Here is a 14,156-nt window from a genome sequence, read left to right as displayed (position 1 = left end):
TTTTAAAGTATAAAAAACATAAAATTTACCATCATAACCATTTTTAAGAATACATTTATATAGGATTACACTATATTCACATCATTGTGAAACTAATCTCTGGAATGTTTTTATCTTGCAAAACTGAAACTTTGTACCCATTAAGCAAGAACTACCCTTCCTTCCTTCCCTGATCCTGGTAACCACCATTCTATCTGTTAATTTGACTATTCTACTTGCTGGATTTAAGTGGAATCATAGCATTTGGAAGAAAAGCTATTATCAACCTAGACACCATATTAAAAAGCAGAGACATTACTTTGCCAACCAAGGTCCATCTAGTCAAAGCCATGGTTTTCCAGTAGTCATGTATGGATGTGAGAGTTGGACCATAAAGAAAGCTGAGCGCCCAAGAATTGATGCTTTTGAACTGTGGTGTTGGAGAGGAACGGGCTTCCCTGATAGCTCGGTTGGTAAAGAATCTGCCTGTAATGTGGGAGACCTGGGTTCGATCCCTGGATTGGGAAGATCCCCTGGAGAAGGGAAAGGCTACCCACTCCAGTATTCTGGCCTAGGAATTCCATACAGTTCATGGGGTTCCAAAGAGTCGGATGCAACTTTCACTTTCACTCCATGTTTTTCACTTGGAGAAGACTCTTGAGAGTCCCTTGGGCTGCAAGGAGATCAAACCAGTCAATCCTAAAGGAAATCAGTCCTTAATATTCATTGCAAGGACTGAGGCTGATGCTGAAGCTCCAATACTTTGGCCACCTAATGCGAAGAACTGACTCATTGGAAAAGACCCTGACACTGGGAAAGATCGAAGGCAGGAGGAGAAAGGGATGACAGAGAATAAGATAGTTGGATGGCATCACCGACTCCTTGGACATGAGTTTAAGCAAGCTCTGGGAGTTGGTGACGGACAGGGAAGCCTGGCGTGCTACAGTCCATGGGGTCACAAAGAGTCGGACATGACTGAGCAACTGAACTGATACAGCATTTGTCTTATTTGCGACTGGTTTATCTCACTTAGCATAGTGTCCTCAAAGTTGAGGACACATTATAGCATATAACAGCATTTCTTTTCTTTTTAAAGTTGAATACTATTCCACTTTATGTATATATCACATTTTGTTTATACACTTATCCATCAATGGACATTTGGGTTGCTCTTGGCTATTGTCAATAGTACGAATATAAGCATACAAATGTCTCTTTGAAACTCTTTCAATTTTGAAAGTGGGATTGCCAGGTTATAAAGTAGGTCTATTTTTAATTTTCTGAGAAGTCATCTTACTGTTTTCCATCATGGTTCTTCTGTTTTATAATCCCACCAAAAGCGTATAAGGGTTCTAGTTTCCTCACATTCTTGCCAACACTTGTTATTTTTTTCTTTTCACTCTTTTTTTCTTTTTCAAATAGTAGCCAATCTAATATTTATAAGCTGATGTCTTATTGTGGTTTCGGTTTGCATTTTTTGTTGATTAGTAATGTTGAGCATCTTTTCATATCTCTTTTGGCTATTTGTGTACCATCTTTGGGAAAATGTCTATTCAAACTCTGTCCGTTTTTATATGTTTCTCTTTTTCCCTATGCTTCTCATTTCTTCACTTGTTTGATCTTTTGTTGATTCTGTTTCTGGTTCTGCTTCTCCCTGTTTTTCAACTTCTGCTAATTGTTCTACGTTTCTTGCTGATTCTGCATACACCACCCGTTTTTCTAGGCTCCTTTTGTAACGGGCTTTCCCTTGCTGACTCTGCCCCACATCTATTTCTCCCTTTTTCAGGGTCTGCTGATTCTGCTGCTTTTTCTACCTTAGCTTCTCCTTTTCCCATGCTTTTCCTTTTTGCAGCTGGTTTTCTTTTTGTTGACTCTGTCTCCCCTTCTGTTTCCCCTCTTATCATAGTCTGCTGATTCTGCTGCTTGTTCAGCCTCTGCTTCTCCTTTCTCCTGCACTTCTCGTTTTCCCATGCTTCTCCTTTCGGCAGCTGTTTCTCTTTCTATGGCTCTATCCCCACTTCTTCTTTCCCACTTTTCATGATCTACGGATTCTGCTGCTTGTTCAGCCTCTGCTTCTCCTTTCTCCTGCACTTCTCCTTTTCCCATGCTTCTCCTTTCAGCAGCTGTTTCTCTTTCTGCTAACTCTGTCCCCTCTTCTGCTTTCCCACTTTTCATGGTCTGCTGATTCTGATGCTTGTTCTGCCTCTGCTGCTTCTTTTGCCTCTGCTTCTCCTTCTCCCATGCTGCTCCTTTCGACAGCTATTTCTCTTTCTGCTGACTCTGTCCCCTCTTCTGCTTTCCCACTTTTCATGGTCTGCTGATTCTGATGCTTGTTCTGCCTCTGCTTCTTCTTTTGCCTCTGCTTCTCCTTCTCCCATGCTGCTCCTTTTGACAGCTATTTCTTTTTTTGCTGACTCTGTCCCCTTTTCTGCTTTCCCACTTTTTGTGGTCTGCTGATTCTACTGCTTATTCTGCCTATGCTTCTCCTTTTGCCATGCTTCTCCTTTCAGCAGCCACTCTCTTTTTGTGGCTCTTTCACTACATCTGCTTTCCCACTTTTCATGGTCTGCTGATTCTGCTGCTTGTTCTGTCTCTGCTTCTCCTTTTCCCATGCTTCTCCTTTTGGCAACTATTTCTCTTTTTGCTGACTGTGTCTCCACTTCTGCTTTCCCACTTTTCATGGTTTGCTGATTCTGCTACTTATTCTGCCTCTGCTTCTCCTTTTCCCAGGCTTCTCCTTGCAGCAGCTGTTTCTCTTTCTGTGGCTCTATCCCCACTTCTTTTTTCCCATTTTTCATGGTCTACTGATTCTATGCTTGTTCTGCCTCTGCTTCTCCTTTCTCTGGTGCTTCTCCTTTTCCCATGCTTCTCCTTTTGGCAACTGCTTCTCTTATTGCTGACTGTGTCCCCACTTCTGCTTTCCTACTTTTCATGGTCTACTGATTCTATGCTTGTTCTGCCTCTGCTTCTCCTTTCTCTGGTGCTTCTCCTTTCTCTGGTGCTTCTCCTTTTCCCATGCTTCTCCTTTTGGCAACTGTTTCTCTTTTTGCTGACTGTGTCCCCTCTTCTGCTTTCCCACTTTTCATGGTCTACTGATTCTATGCTTGTTCTGCCTCTGCTTCTCCTTTCTCTGGTGCTTCTCCTTTCTCTGGTGCTTCTCCTTTCTCTGGTGCTTCTCCTTTTCCCATGCTTCTCCTTGCAGCAGCTGTTTCTCTTTCTGTGGCTCTATTCCCACTTCTGCTTTCCTACTTTTCATGGTCTACTGATTCTATGCTTGTTCTGCCTCTGCTTCTCCTTTCTCTGGTGCTTCTCCTTTTCCTATGCTTCTCCTTTTGGCAACTGTTTCTCTTTTTGCTGACTGTGTCCCCACTTCTGCTTTCCCACTTTTCATGATATACTGATTCTGATGCTTGTTCTGCTTCTGCTGCTTGTTCTGCTTCTGCTTCTCCTTTCTCCTGCACTTCTCCTTCCCCATGCTTCTCCTTTCAGCAGCTGTTTCTCTTTTTGCTGACTCTGTCCCCTCTTCTGCTTTCCCACTTTTCATGGTCTGCTGATTCTTCTGCATTTTCTGCCTTTGCTTCTCCTTTCCCATGCTTCTCCTTTCGGCAGCTGTTTCTCTTTTTGATGACTCTGTGCCCACTTCTGCTTTCCCACTTTTCATGGTCTGCTGATTCTTCTGCTTATTCTGCCTCTGCTTCTCCTTTTCCCATGTTTCTCCTTTCAGCACCTGTTTCTCTTTTTGCTGACTCTGTGCCCACTTCTGCTTTCCCACTTTTCAGAGTCTGCTGATTTTGCTGCTCTCCTGCCTCTGCTTCTCCTTTCTCTTGTACTTTTCCTTTTCCCACACTACTTTCTGTAGCAGTTTTCCTCTTGCTCACCCTGCCCTCATCTTGGCTTTCCCCTATTTTGGTGTCTGCTGCTTTGTCTTCTGACTCCACCCCTGCTTTTTTTTTCCCCCTTTTGTTAATTCTGCTTCTCTTTCTGCTAATGCTCATTTGCCTTCTGCTGCCTATATTGATCCTGCTGCTGCTTTTACTTCTCCTTCTTGGTCTCCTAGTTTTTCATACATCATTTCTGACCTCCTTGTAACTTCACTTCTTCATGATCCTCACTGGCTACTCCAACCTTGGCTTTACCTTATGGCTCCACTCAAAACTGCTAGAGCATCTGATTTTTTCAATTTCAAATTACCTCCCACCTGAAAAAAAAAAATTTTTTTTTTAAGAATTTATCACTAAAGTCATGGTGCTGTGTCTTAGATAGCTGGTTAAAGTATGGATTAGCTATTTTGTGTGTTCACCTACCGTCAGCCACGGCACAAGCTGAGGAGAAGCAGCAGCAAGGAGTGCATGGGACAGAGTGTAACCATTTAGAGCCACAGGGACCAAAGTGACCCTTATCCTGAGAAGGGGATAGACCTGAGTGGCAGTAATTATCTCCTCTTCTGGAAGTAGATTAAGGAATGAGTGAGAGATAAGGCAGTAACATAAAGTAAGTTACTCTTTTTAGGAAATTCAATGAAAAGATATGCGAGAGCATGGAAGAGAGTTAATTAGCAATGTGGAACATTCCTATCCAGACAAGAAGGAAAGACTGAAAACAAATAAGAGAAAGGAGAATAGAGGGAGCAAAGTCTGTAGCAAGTAGGATTGACTTTAAGGGCACAGAATTGAAAGCCTGAACACAGCTGAAGCTGTGATACCAAATCCTTTGAAATGAGTAGAAAGGAGGGCAAGTGGCATCTTTCACTTTCATGATGCTATTGAGGTGTTTTATTATTTTTTTCCTTTCTGTTGCAGGCCCTGAATCTGTGCCCCCTTCCCTTCTCAAAGTTGTGATGAAACCCATAGCAACTGTTGGAGAAAACCACCAGTATCCTCCTGTGAACTGGGCTGCTCTCCTCTCTCCACTTATGAGGCTAAACTTTGGTAAATATCATGTGTTTTTTGGTCTTCAGACTCTGCTTTTAGGTTGTGACCTGAATAGAAAATGAGATTTTTGGGGTCACAATTGATAGTGACTGAATGGACCTCTGGGAATGTAAGGTTTGCCTTCTTGGGTGGGACAGCTGGGTTACTTCATTGAGTCACTTTTTAAATAGCTGAGGAGGACATTTGAAGACATACCAGATGCACTCATCAAAACAGTACTTGACTGAGATGTGCATGTTGCTGGGTGTGCAGTGTAGAGCACAGAAAGCCTGATTTGATGGTTATCAGGCTGCACTTCCAGAACTCCAGGTTTCAACGAAATGCCCTATGGGATGCTGTATTAGTTTTCTGTTGCTGCCGTAACAAATTACCACAGACTTAGTGGCCTGAAACTATACAGATTTATTATCTTATAGTTCTGTAAGTCAGAAATCCAGCATAGTTCTCACTTCACTAAGATCAGGGTATCAGCAGAACAACACTCCTTCCATTGTTGCCCAGGGGAGTGATGTGGCTTGAATGTTTGTGTTCCCTGAAAATGCATATGTTGAGATCCTAACCCTCAGTGTGATGGTATTAGGGAGTGGGTCCTTCAAGGGCAATTAGGTCATGAGGAACCCTCATGAATGGAATTAGTGTCCTTCTAAAAGAGGTCCACAGTCCACCTCGACCCCTTTGGGGGCCCAGGCAGAGCCCAAATCTCCACCAGTGCCGCTGCCATCGTCTGTGCCACATTCCTAGCTTGGTGAAGGACAGGCCTCATGCTGGGACCCCCATCGACTTCTGAGGTACCAAGATGGTGGGGGAACTCCATTACAGGGAATTCAGGGTGCCCCTGGGGCCCGACTTGCACGCTTATCCGGACAAGCTGATCCGCCAGCGAGTGGGCCATGATGGGCATCCTGAGTACCAGATCCTCTGGCTCATCCTCCGGCGTGGGGATGATGGGGAAGGGGGCTCCAACCACGTGGACTGCAAGGCTGAGCACATCCTGCTATGGATGTCCAATGATGAAATTTATGCCAACTGCCACAAGATGCTGGGTGAGGATGGCCAGGTCATCGGGCCCTCCCAGGAGACAGCAGGGGAGGCTGGAGCACTGGACAAATCCGTGCTGGGGGAGATGGAAACCGACATGAAGTCTCTGATTCAGAGGGCACTTCGGCAGCTGGAGGAATGTGTGGGCACTATTCCTCCCGCTCCTCTGCTCCACACTGTCCACATGCTCAGTGCCTATGCCAGCATTGAGCCCCTCACCGGGGTCTTCAAAGACCCAAAGGTCCTGGACTTGCTCATGCACATGCTTAGCAGTCCCAATTATCGATTCGCTGGAGCGCGGGCTGGATGATTCAAACCCTGGCCTCCCATGATGCTAGGACCTGGAACCAGATCCTTTTCTCACTAAGCCAGCAAGAGGCCATTGAGAAACACCTGGATTTTGACAGCTGCTGTGCTCTGCTGGCACTGTTTGCACAGGCCATGCTCTCTGAACACCCGTTGTCTTTTGAGAGCATTCAGCTTCCACAGGTCCCAGGAAGGCTGCTCTTCTCCCTGGTGAAGCGCTATTTGCATGTCACCTTCCTCCTGGATCAGTTGAATGACACTGCTGCAGAACCAGGAGCCCCGCACTCCACTCCTGAGGAGCTGAGTGGGGAGAGGGGTCGCCTGGAGCTGGAGTTCAGCAAGGCTGTGGGCACGCTGATCTCAGAGCTGGTGCAGGCCATGCGCTGGGACCAGGCCTGGAGCAGACAGGGGTCCTCAGGATAGCCCTCCAGTTCCATCTTCCAGCCCCAGCTGGTGGATGAGGGCCCAGGGCTCCCATCTGCCCAGGCCTTGCCTTCCTGCAGGAGGTCAAGGAGGTTTTGACCTCGCTCTGAGTTCGCAAGTGGCAATACCTATGCCTTGTACACGCGGGATGCACTGCAGCCGGGCATGCGAGTGTGGATGCTGGATGACTATGAGATCAGCGTGGGCGACGAGGGCAAATTCCGGCAGAGCAACAATGGCGTGCCCCCGTGCAGGTGCTGTTGGAGTCAACAGGCCGCACCTGTTGGCTGTACTGGCACATGCTGGAGATTCTGGGCTTGGAGGAAGACATTGAGAACATGGTTGAGGCTGCTTATAAGTACCAGGGGGCAGTGGTCAGTGCAGCCATGGGTACAGCCCTGCCGTACTGGCACTGGAAGCCCATGACCGAGCTCTATGCTGTGCCCTACGTGTGGCCTGCGGACGAGGACACTGAGGAGAGTGAACACCTGACCCAGGCCGAGTGGTGGGAGCTCCTCTTCTTCTTCAAGAAGCTGGATGGCCCCAACCATCAGGAGGTTCTCCATATCCTTCAGGAGAACCTGGACAGGGAGGTTCTGGATGACGAGATCCTGGCTGAACTGGCTATGCCCACGGAGGTGGCCCAAGACCTGCTGCTGGCTCTGCCACAGCGACTTGACAACAGAGCCCTCAGGGATGTGCTCAACTGCCGCGTCTACAGGAAGTACGGCCTGAGGCCCTGGCAGGGCAGCCGGCCCACCCATCCCTACTGGAAGCCTGGGCCCAGCCTCAGGAATCAGCTGACGCAGCCAGAGTGGAAGCAAAAGAAGCCCCAACTCAGGGCTCCAACACACTGCTGCAGCATCTGGCAGAGGGTTTCGGTCCAGCTGGGAAAGTCTTCCTGGATCTGGAGGGAGCGTTCCACTCAGAGGGGGCCCCGGCAGGGAGAGGCCAAGCCCCTCCTCCTGCAACTGCAGCGGCAGCCCCAGCCCTTCCTCGTGCTCATGCGGAGCCTCAACACTCCTGCCGCCAACAAGCCCCTGCACCTGGCTGTTCTGAGAATCCTGATGCAGCTGGTGGATTTCCCTGAGGCACTACTGCTCCCCTGGCATGAAGCTATGGACACCTGCATGGCCTGCCTGCAGTCCCCAAACACTGACCGAGAGGTGCTCCAGGAGCTGATCCTCTTCCTGCACCGCCTGGCCTCCATAAGCAGGGACTATGCCGTGGTGCTCAATCAGCTGGGAGCCCGGGATGCCATCTCCAAGGCTCTGGAAAAGCACCTGGGAGAGCTGGAGCTGGCTCAGGAGCTGCGGGACATGGTATTCAAGTGTGAGAAGCATGCCCACCTCTACCGGAAGCTCACCACCAACATCCTGGGAGGCTGTATCCAGATGGTGCTGGGCCAGATTGAAGACCACAGACGAACCCACCACCCCATCAACATCCCCTTCTTCAATGTGTTCCTCAGATACCTGTGCTAGGGCTCTAGCATGGAGGTGAAGGAGGACAAGTGCTGGGAGAAGGTGGAGGTGTTGTCCAACCTGCACTGGGCCAGCAAGCTGACGGACCGCAACCCCAAGACCTACTGGGAGTCCAACGGCAGTGCCGGCTCCCACCATATCACCCTGCACATGCAGCAGGGCATCCTCATCAGGCAGCTGGCTCTTCTGGTGGCTAGCGAGGACTTGAGCTACATGCCGGCCAGGGTGGTGGTGTTCGGGGGCGACAGCACCACCTCCCTTAACACGGAACTCAACTCAGTGAACGTGATGCCCTCCGCCAGCCAGGTGGTCCTCCTGGAGAACCTGAGCCGCATCTGGCCCATCATCCAGATCCGCATAAAGCGCTGCCAACAGGGCGGCATTGACACGTGTATTTGGGGGTTGGAGGTCCTGGGCCCCAAGCCCACGTTCTGGCCGGTGTTCCGGGAGCAGCTGTGCCGCCACACACGCCTCTTCTACATGGTCCGGGCGCAGGCTTGGAGCCAGGACATCGTGGAGGACCACAGGGGACTCCTGCACCTGAGCTCCAGACTCAACGGGGCCCTACGCCACGAGCAGAACTTTGCTAGTCACTTCCTCCCTGACGAAGAGGCCGCCCAGGCACTGGGCAAGACCTACTGGGAGGCCTTGGTCAGCCCCCTGGTGCAGAACATCACCTGCCCTGATGAAGAAGGCGTCAGCCCCCTGGGCTGGCTGTTGGACCAGTACCTGGAGTGTCAGGAGCCTGCCCACAACCCGCAGAGCCACGCGGCAGCGTTCTCCTCCTGGGTGTGCCGCATCACCCACCTGCTGGTGCACATGGAGCCCTGTGAAGCGCCCCACTTGGTGGCGGCCTCGCCTCGGCCCAAGGGCAGAAACAGAAGCCACGACTGGAGCTCCCTGGCCACCCGGGGGCTTCCCAGCAGCATCATGAGAAACCTGACGCACTGCTGGCGGGCGGTGGTGGAGGAGCAGGTGCACAGCTTTCTGACCTCATGCTGGCAGGACGATGACTTTGTGCCCCACTACTGTGAACACTTCGGTAATCTGCAGAAGGTGAGCTCTGAGCTGTTTGGGCCACGGGCAGCCTTCTTGCTGGCGCTGCAGAATGGCTGTGCCGGTGCCCTGCTGAAGCTGCCTTTCCTTAGAGCTGGCCACATGAGCGAGCAGTTTGCCCAACACATCGACCAGCGGATCCAGGGCAGCTGGATCGGTGGGGCACGGGGAATGGAGATGCTGGCCCAACTGCAGCTATGCCTGGAAACCATCCTCATCTTCTCTGGTCTGGAGATAGCCACTACTTTCAAGCATTACTACCAGCACTACATGGCGGACCGTCTCCTGGGCGTGGGCTCGAGCTGGCGGGAGGGGGCCGTGCTGGAGCAGATCGGCCCCTGCTTCCCCAACCGCCTCCCCCAGCAGATGTTGCAGAGCCTGAGCACCTCAGAGGAGCTGCAGCACCAGCTCCACGTATACCAGCTCCAGCGGCTTGATCAGGAACTCCTGAAGCTGGAGGACACAGAGAAGAAGATACAGGTGAGCCGTGACGCCAGTGGCAGGGGCCATGAGAGAGGGACTGGGGAGGAAGCTGAGCTGGAAGCTGCGGCCTTGGCAGCAGCAGCAACAGCCAGCGTGGCGGGGGAGGAGGAGTAGGAGAGGATCTCTACTATGAAGGGGCGATGCCAGAAGTGTCTGTGCTCGTCCTGTCACCGCGCTGCTGGCCCACCGCCTCCATCTGCCACACGCTCAACCCCAGAACCTGTCTGCCTGCCTACCTGAGGGGCACCTTGAACTGATACTCCAACTTCTACAACAAGTGTCAGAGCTGCCCTGCCCTGGAGTGGCCCGCAAAGGCGACTGCAGTGGACGTGGCTGGGCCGGGCAGAGCTGCAGTTTGGGGACCAGATGCTGCATGTGTCCACCATGCAGATGTGGCTGCTGCTGCATTTCAACAAGCTGAAGGCGGTCTTTGTGGAGAGTCTGCTGGCCCTCTCGGGGCTCCCTCCAGACATGCTGAATCAGGCAGTTGGGCCTCTGACTTCCTCAAGGGGCCCCCTGGACCTTGATGAGACAAAGGACACCCCAGCAGGGTTGCTCAAGATTCGAGACGGCAGCGAGGAACCCAGGCCTCGGAGGGGCAACGTGTGGCTCATCCCAGCTCAGACATACCTGAAAGTTGAGGACGAAGAGGGCCGGAACTTGGAGAAGAGACGGAACCTTCTCAACTGCCTCATCGTCCGAATCCTCAAAGCCCATGGGGACGAGGGGCTGCACGTCAGCCAGGTTGTATGCCTGGTGCTGGAGGCTTGGCAGAAGGGCCCGTGTCCTCCCAGGGGCCTGGTCAGCAACTTTGGCAGGGGGTCCACCTGCGGCAGTGCTGACGTTCTCTCCTGCATCCTGTACCTGCTGGGCAAGGGCACGGTGAGACGCCAGGACGACCGGCCCCAGATGCTGTCTTATGCGGTTCCCATGACTGTCATGGAGCCTCACACTGAGTCCCTGAACCCAGGCTCCTTGGGCCCCAACCCACCCCTCACCTTCCACACCCTGCAGATCCATTCCTGGGCTGTGCCCTACGCCTCCTGCACAAGCACCCGGAGCTTCTCTACCTTCCGGTAGCCCTGGAGACAGGGTCAGGGCTAGGTAGGGCCGGGGCTTTCCACAGAATAAAATGCAGGAGTTTGATTACTTGGCCTGTGTGGTAACTGCCAGGGATCTGCCAAGGGTGGGGACTTTCCTGGCTGAAAGGAGACAGGAGCCCTCAGCTCCAAGGCTGAATCATGCCATGGCAGGGTCCTTTGGGTAAGGATGGCAGGCTATGTGGAACTGAGCACCCTCCTCTCGGCTAAGGGAATTAAGTGGACTCCAGGGGTGGGCCTTCTTGGAGGGTATGTGGTCAGACGAGCTTTCACCTGGCAGGCTGGAGAGTCAAGCCCATCTCGCCACAAGCTGGATGGCTTGCAACTTCAGCAGATCATCAAGCAGGGATCTATTTTCCTTGTTTGTGGAATTGATTGGACACTGTGCCCTCCGGAGCTAAGGCTGACAGGGAAGGTGAGATAAAGGACCCTTGTGGCCACTGCAGGCCCCCAGGACCTTAACGTGTTCCACCTGGAAGCTCTAGGATCTGGGTTAGAAGGAACTGCAGCTCCCATCGCTCCTCCTTGCCCCTGTGCACTCCCGCACACCAGTAGCCTTCCCTGCCCTCGGGACTTTCCATCTCTGCAGGGCAAACATTCCCAGGCTGTGACTTTTGCTTCCCTGATCCTTATAGTCCTAGAGCTAGTTTGCACACCAAGGAGCACATAATGATCCCGTTTATAGTCATGTCCCCCAGCCAACCAGTCTAGAGACAGATGTGGTTTAGTGGTTGCCTATAGTTGGGGGGATTTGGAAAAACTTAGGAGTAGCTGCTACAAGGTGTGCCATTTCTTTTGGGGGTGTTGAAAATGTTAAAAATTGTGGTGATGGTCAATTCTGTTAATATATTAAAAATCACTGAACTGTTAACACTTTAAATGGGTAAAGTATATGCTATGCGAATTGTATCTCAACAAAGCTGTTAATAAAAACCAAAACCAACCAGAAAAATAAATAAATAAAAGAGGTCCACAAAACTCCTCAGTCCACACTGTGAAGACACAGAAAGAAGCCAGTAGACTGCAACTCAGAAAAGGGCTCTCACCAGACACCCAACCATGCTGACACCCTGATCTTGGACTTCCAGCCACCAGGACTGTGAGAAATAAGTCTCTGTTGTTTACAGACCACCCAGTCTGGAGTGTTTTGTTATAGCAGTCCAAGCAGATTGAAATGGGAAGAATCCATTCCCCTCCCTTTCCCAGCTTCTAGAGGATGCCCAGTCCGTGGCTTGTGGCTCCCTTTCTTGGTCTTCAGCACAAGCAGCAGAGGGCTAAAGAATCCTCATGCTGTCATCTTTCCGATTCTCTGAAGGCAGAAAAGGTCTTCCATTTGTAAGGATTCATATGATTAATGGGTCTATTTGAATAATCCAGGATAATCTCCCCATCTCAAGGTCTTTAACCTTAATCACATCTGCAAAGTTCCTTTGCCAAGCAAGGGAACATATTCACAAATTCCAGAGGTTAGATGTAGGCAGATTATTCTGTTTATCCCGGGTACTTTGTGGTGAGAGGTAAAGGGAATGCACACCTCTGTTTGTCCAAAGAAAATTCTGTGATGGAGCTAGCATATTAGCATATGGAAATTTAGCTTCATATATCAATATTTGCACCCCCAACTCCAAAAAAGAGGGAGCGAGAACAACTTTAACAGTGCTATAAGTTATGGATTATATATATGTTTATTTGCATGAGTGCTCTATTATTTACAGTAGGTGCTTACTTACATATGATATACAAAAAGATTTGTATACTATAATTTATGTGCAATTTACAGGATAATCAAAGACGATTTTAACTAAACACAGTTTTTCATTTGAATGCTTTCATTTGAACCTAATCCTATGTAAGATATGGTGTCACCATACTATATATCCACAGATTTCATTTGAAAACTATGTTCCCCTGCCCCTCCCCACTTTTATGTGCTATGTTGAAGACGTTGGTATTTTAGTAGAAAGAAGAAAAGGCCTGGTTAGTGTTGAGGTCCTTTAATGGACTGGAACCTGGTGGTCCGGAGTCAATGATAAGAAAGTAAAGGAGAGAAAGAGGCTAATATTCCTTGGTTTACACAGAAAGCCAATAAAGCCCCTTCATGGGGCTTGCTCTGTTCACGAAGGCCTCAGGCGCCCTCTCAATGGGGTGAAGGCGCAGAGTGCCTTCTCGAGAGAGTCTTAGAAGCCCAGGCAGGAAAGTGAACTCAGAGAGCCTCTGTGCTCCAGGGGACCAGCCTAAAAAAGAGAGGGGAAGAGAGAGAGAGAGAGAAAGAAAGAAAGACACGGGGACCAGAGCTCTGATGGAGCAAAGGTGTTTTATTCAACATTGTGTAGATATTTATACTACAAGATAGCTATTTTCAGCAGAGATAAAATCAAAACTTACAAGTTATCAAGAAAACATGAGGTCATCCATATGAAAGAGAGAGTTGTAAATAACCACTTTTACCATATGGTTCATAAAAAGGAATAGGGTACTTATCACTGTATAGAAAAACTAACAAAGGAAATCCCTGGATTCCTCAGTCCCTGGAGAGGCTTGCCTCTCCTCTTAATTCCTGAATATTCAGGAATTAATAAGGAACAGAGAATTCCTGACAGATGCAAAACAGCACACAGGAAGCCTCCTGTTAAATGCTTCCTGACAGGTTAGGAAGATGTATCTGCTGATGGGGATCAGGCTTAAAAAAGACTGGATCATTAGAGAATGTGACCTCTTTAAATCCTTCCAGATCTGGATTTGTCTATGTGCTGATTCCAAGGTGGAGAGGAGAAAAAAAACAGAAATGAAATTTTTAGCTAGAATTTTCTCAAATTTATAATAGTATTTGAGTCTTTAGGTTTGTCTGGACATTGTAAGAGAAATTTGCCAAGCTAGTTCAAGATTCTTACCAGTCCCAAGACTTAGGCCTCTAATCCAGTAGATACATTCATTTGCTTCACAACTAAAAACGTCTCTTGAAATACTTTATGGTTTGCTGAAGTTCCATTACTGTTAGACATCATACGAAAGTTCTTTTACATTTAGCTATGTTATTGGGAACACTAAAACCTAAACATGAGTTACAAGAGGCACCTACCTGCATTACAGATATTCTTCCCCCTTCCTCCCTTTCAGGTGAAGAGATTCAGCAACTGTGTCTTGAAATCATGGTGACCCAGGCACAATCCTCCCAGAATGTCACTACACTGTTGGGAATGTGGGTGATGCCACCTCTGATCCATGGTCTGAGTGTGAGTAGTAATTAAGGGTGTTGAGCAACAGGAGGGTATAGTTGTTGTGGGGGAGATCAACATTCATTTGGGTATGAGTTCTCAAAGTCGAGAGTGGACAAGTGGGATCTCACAAAGAGTGAG

At 49.4% G+C, this 14,156-nt stretch overlaps 1 protein-coding gene and 1 pseudogene across 3 annotated transcripts in view; both read left to right on the top strand.

The window, feature by feature from the left end:
* The window catches only part of FOCAD (focadhesin), a 305,616-nt gene that overhangs the window by 270,826 nt on the left and 20,634 nt on the right, over positions 1–14,156 (top strand). For both annotated transcript variants that reach the window (XM_027549147.1, XM_027549148.1), the window contains 2 exons: positions 4,779–4,907; positions 13,918–14,033. In XM_027549147.1, coding sequence (XP_027404948.1) covers positions 4,779–4,907; positions 13,918–14,033 — 245 coding nt within the window. The remainder of the gene's footprint in view (positions 1–4,778; positions 4,908–13,917; positions 14,034–14,156) is intronic.
* LOC113896996 lies at positions 4,945–10,849 on the top strand (annotated as a pseudogene). Its single transcript, XR_003512208.1, has one exon. The product of XR_003512208.1 is annotated as a cullin-7 pseudogene (transcript).

The sequence above is a fragment of the Bos indicus x Bos taurus genome, chromosome 8 (assembly GCF_003369695.1).
Source record: "Bos indicus x Bos taurus breed Angus x Brahman F1 hybrid chromosome 8, Bos_hybrid_MaternalHap_v2.0, whole genome shotgun sequence".
NCBI classification, from domain to species: Eukaryota; Metazoa; Chordata; class Mammalia; order Artiodactyla; family Bovidae; genus Bos; species Bos indicus x Bos taurus.
Note: the sequence above shows the minus strand (reverse complement) of the source record. Positions and strands in the feature narration are given on the sequence as shown.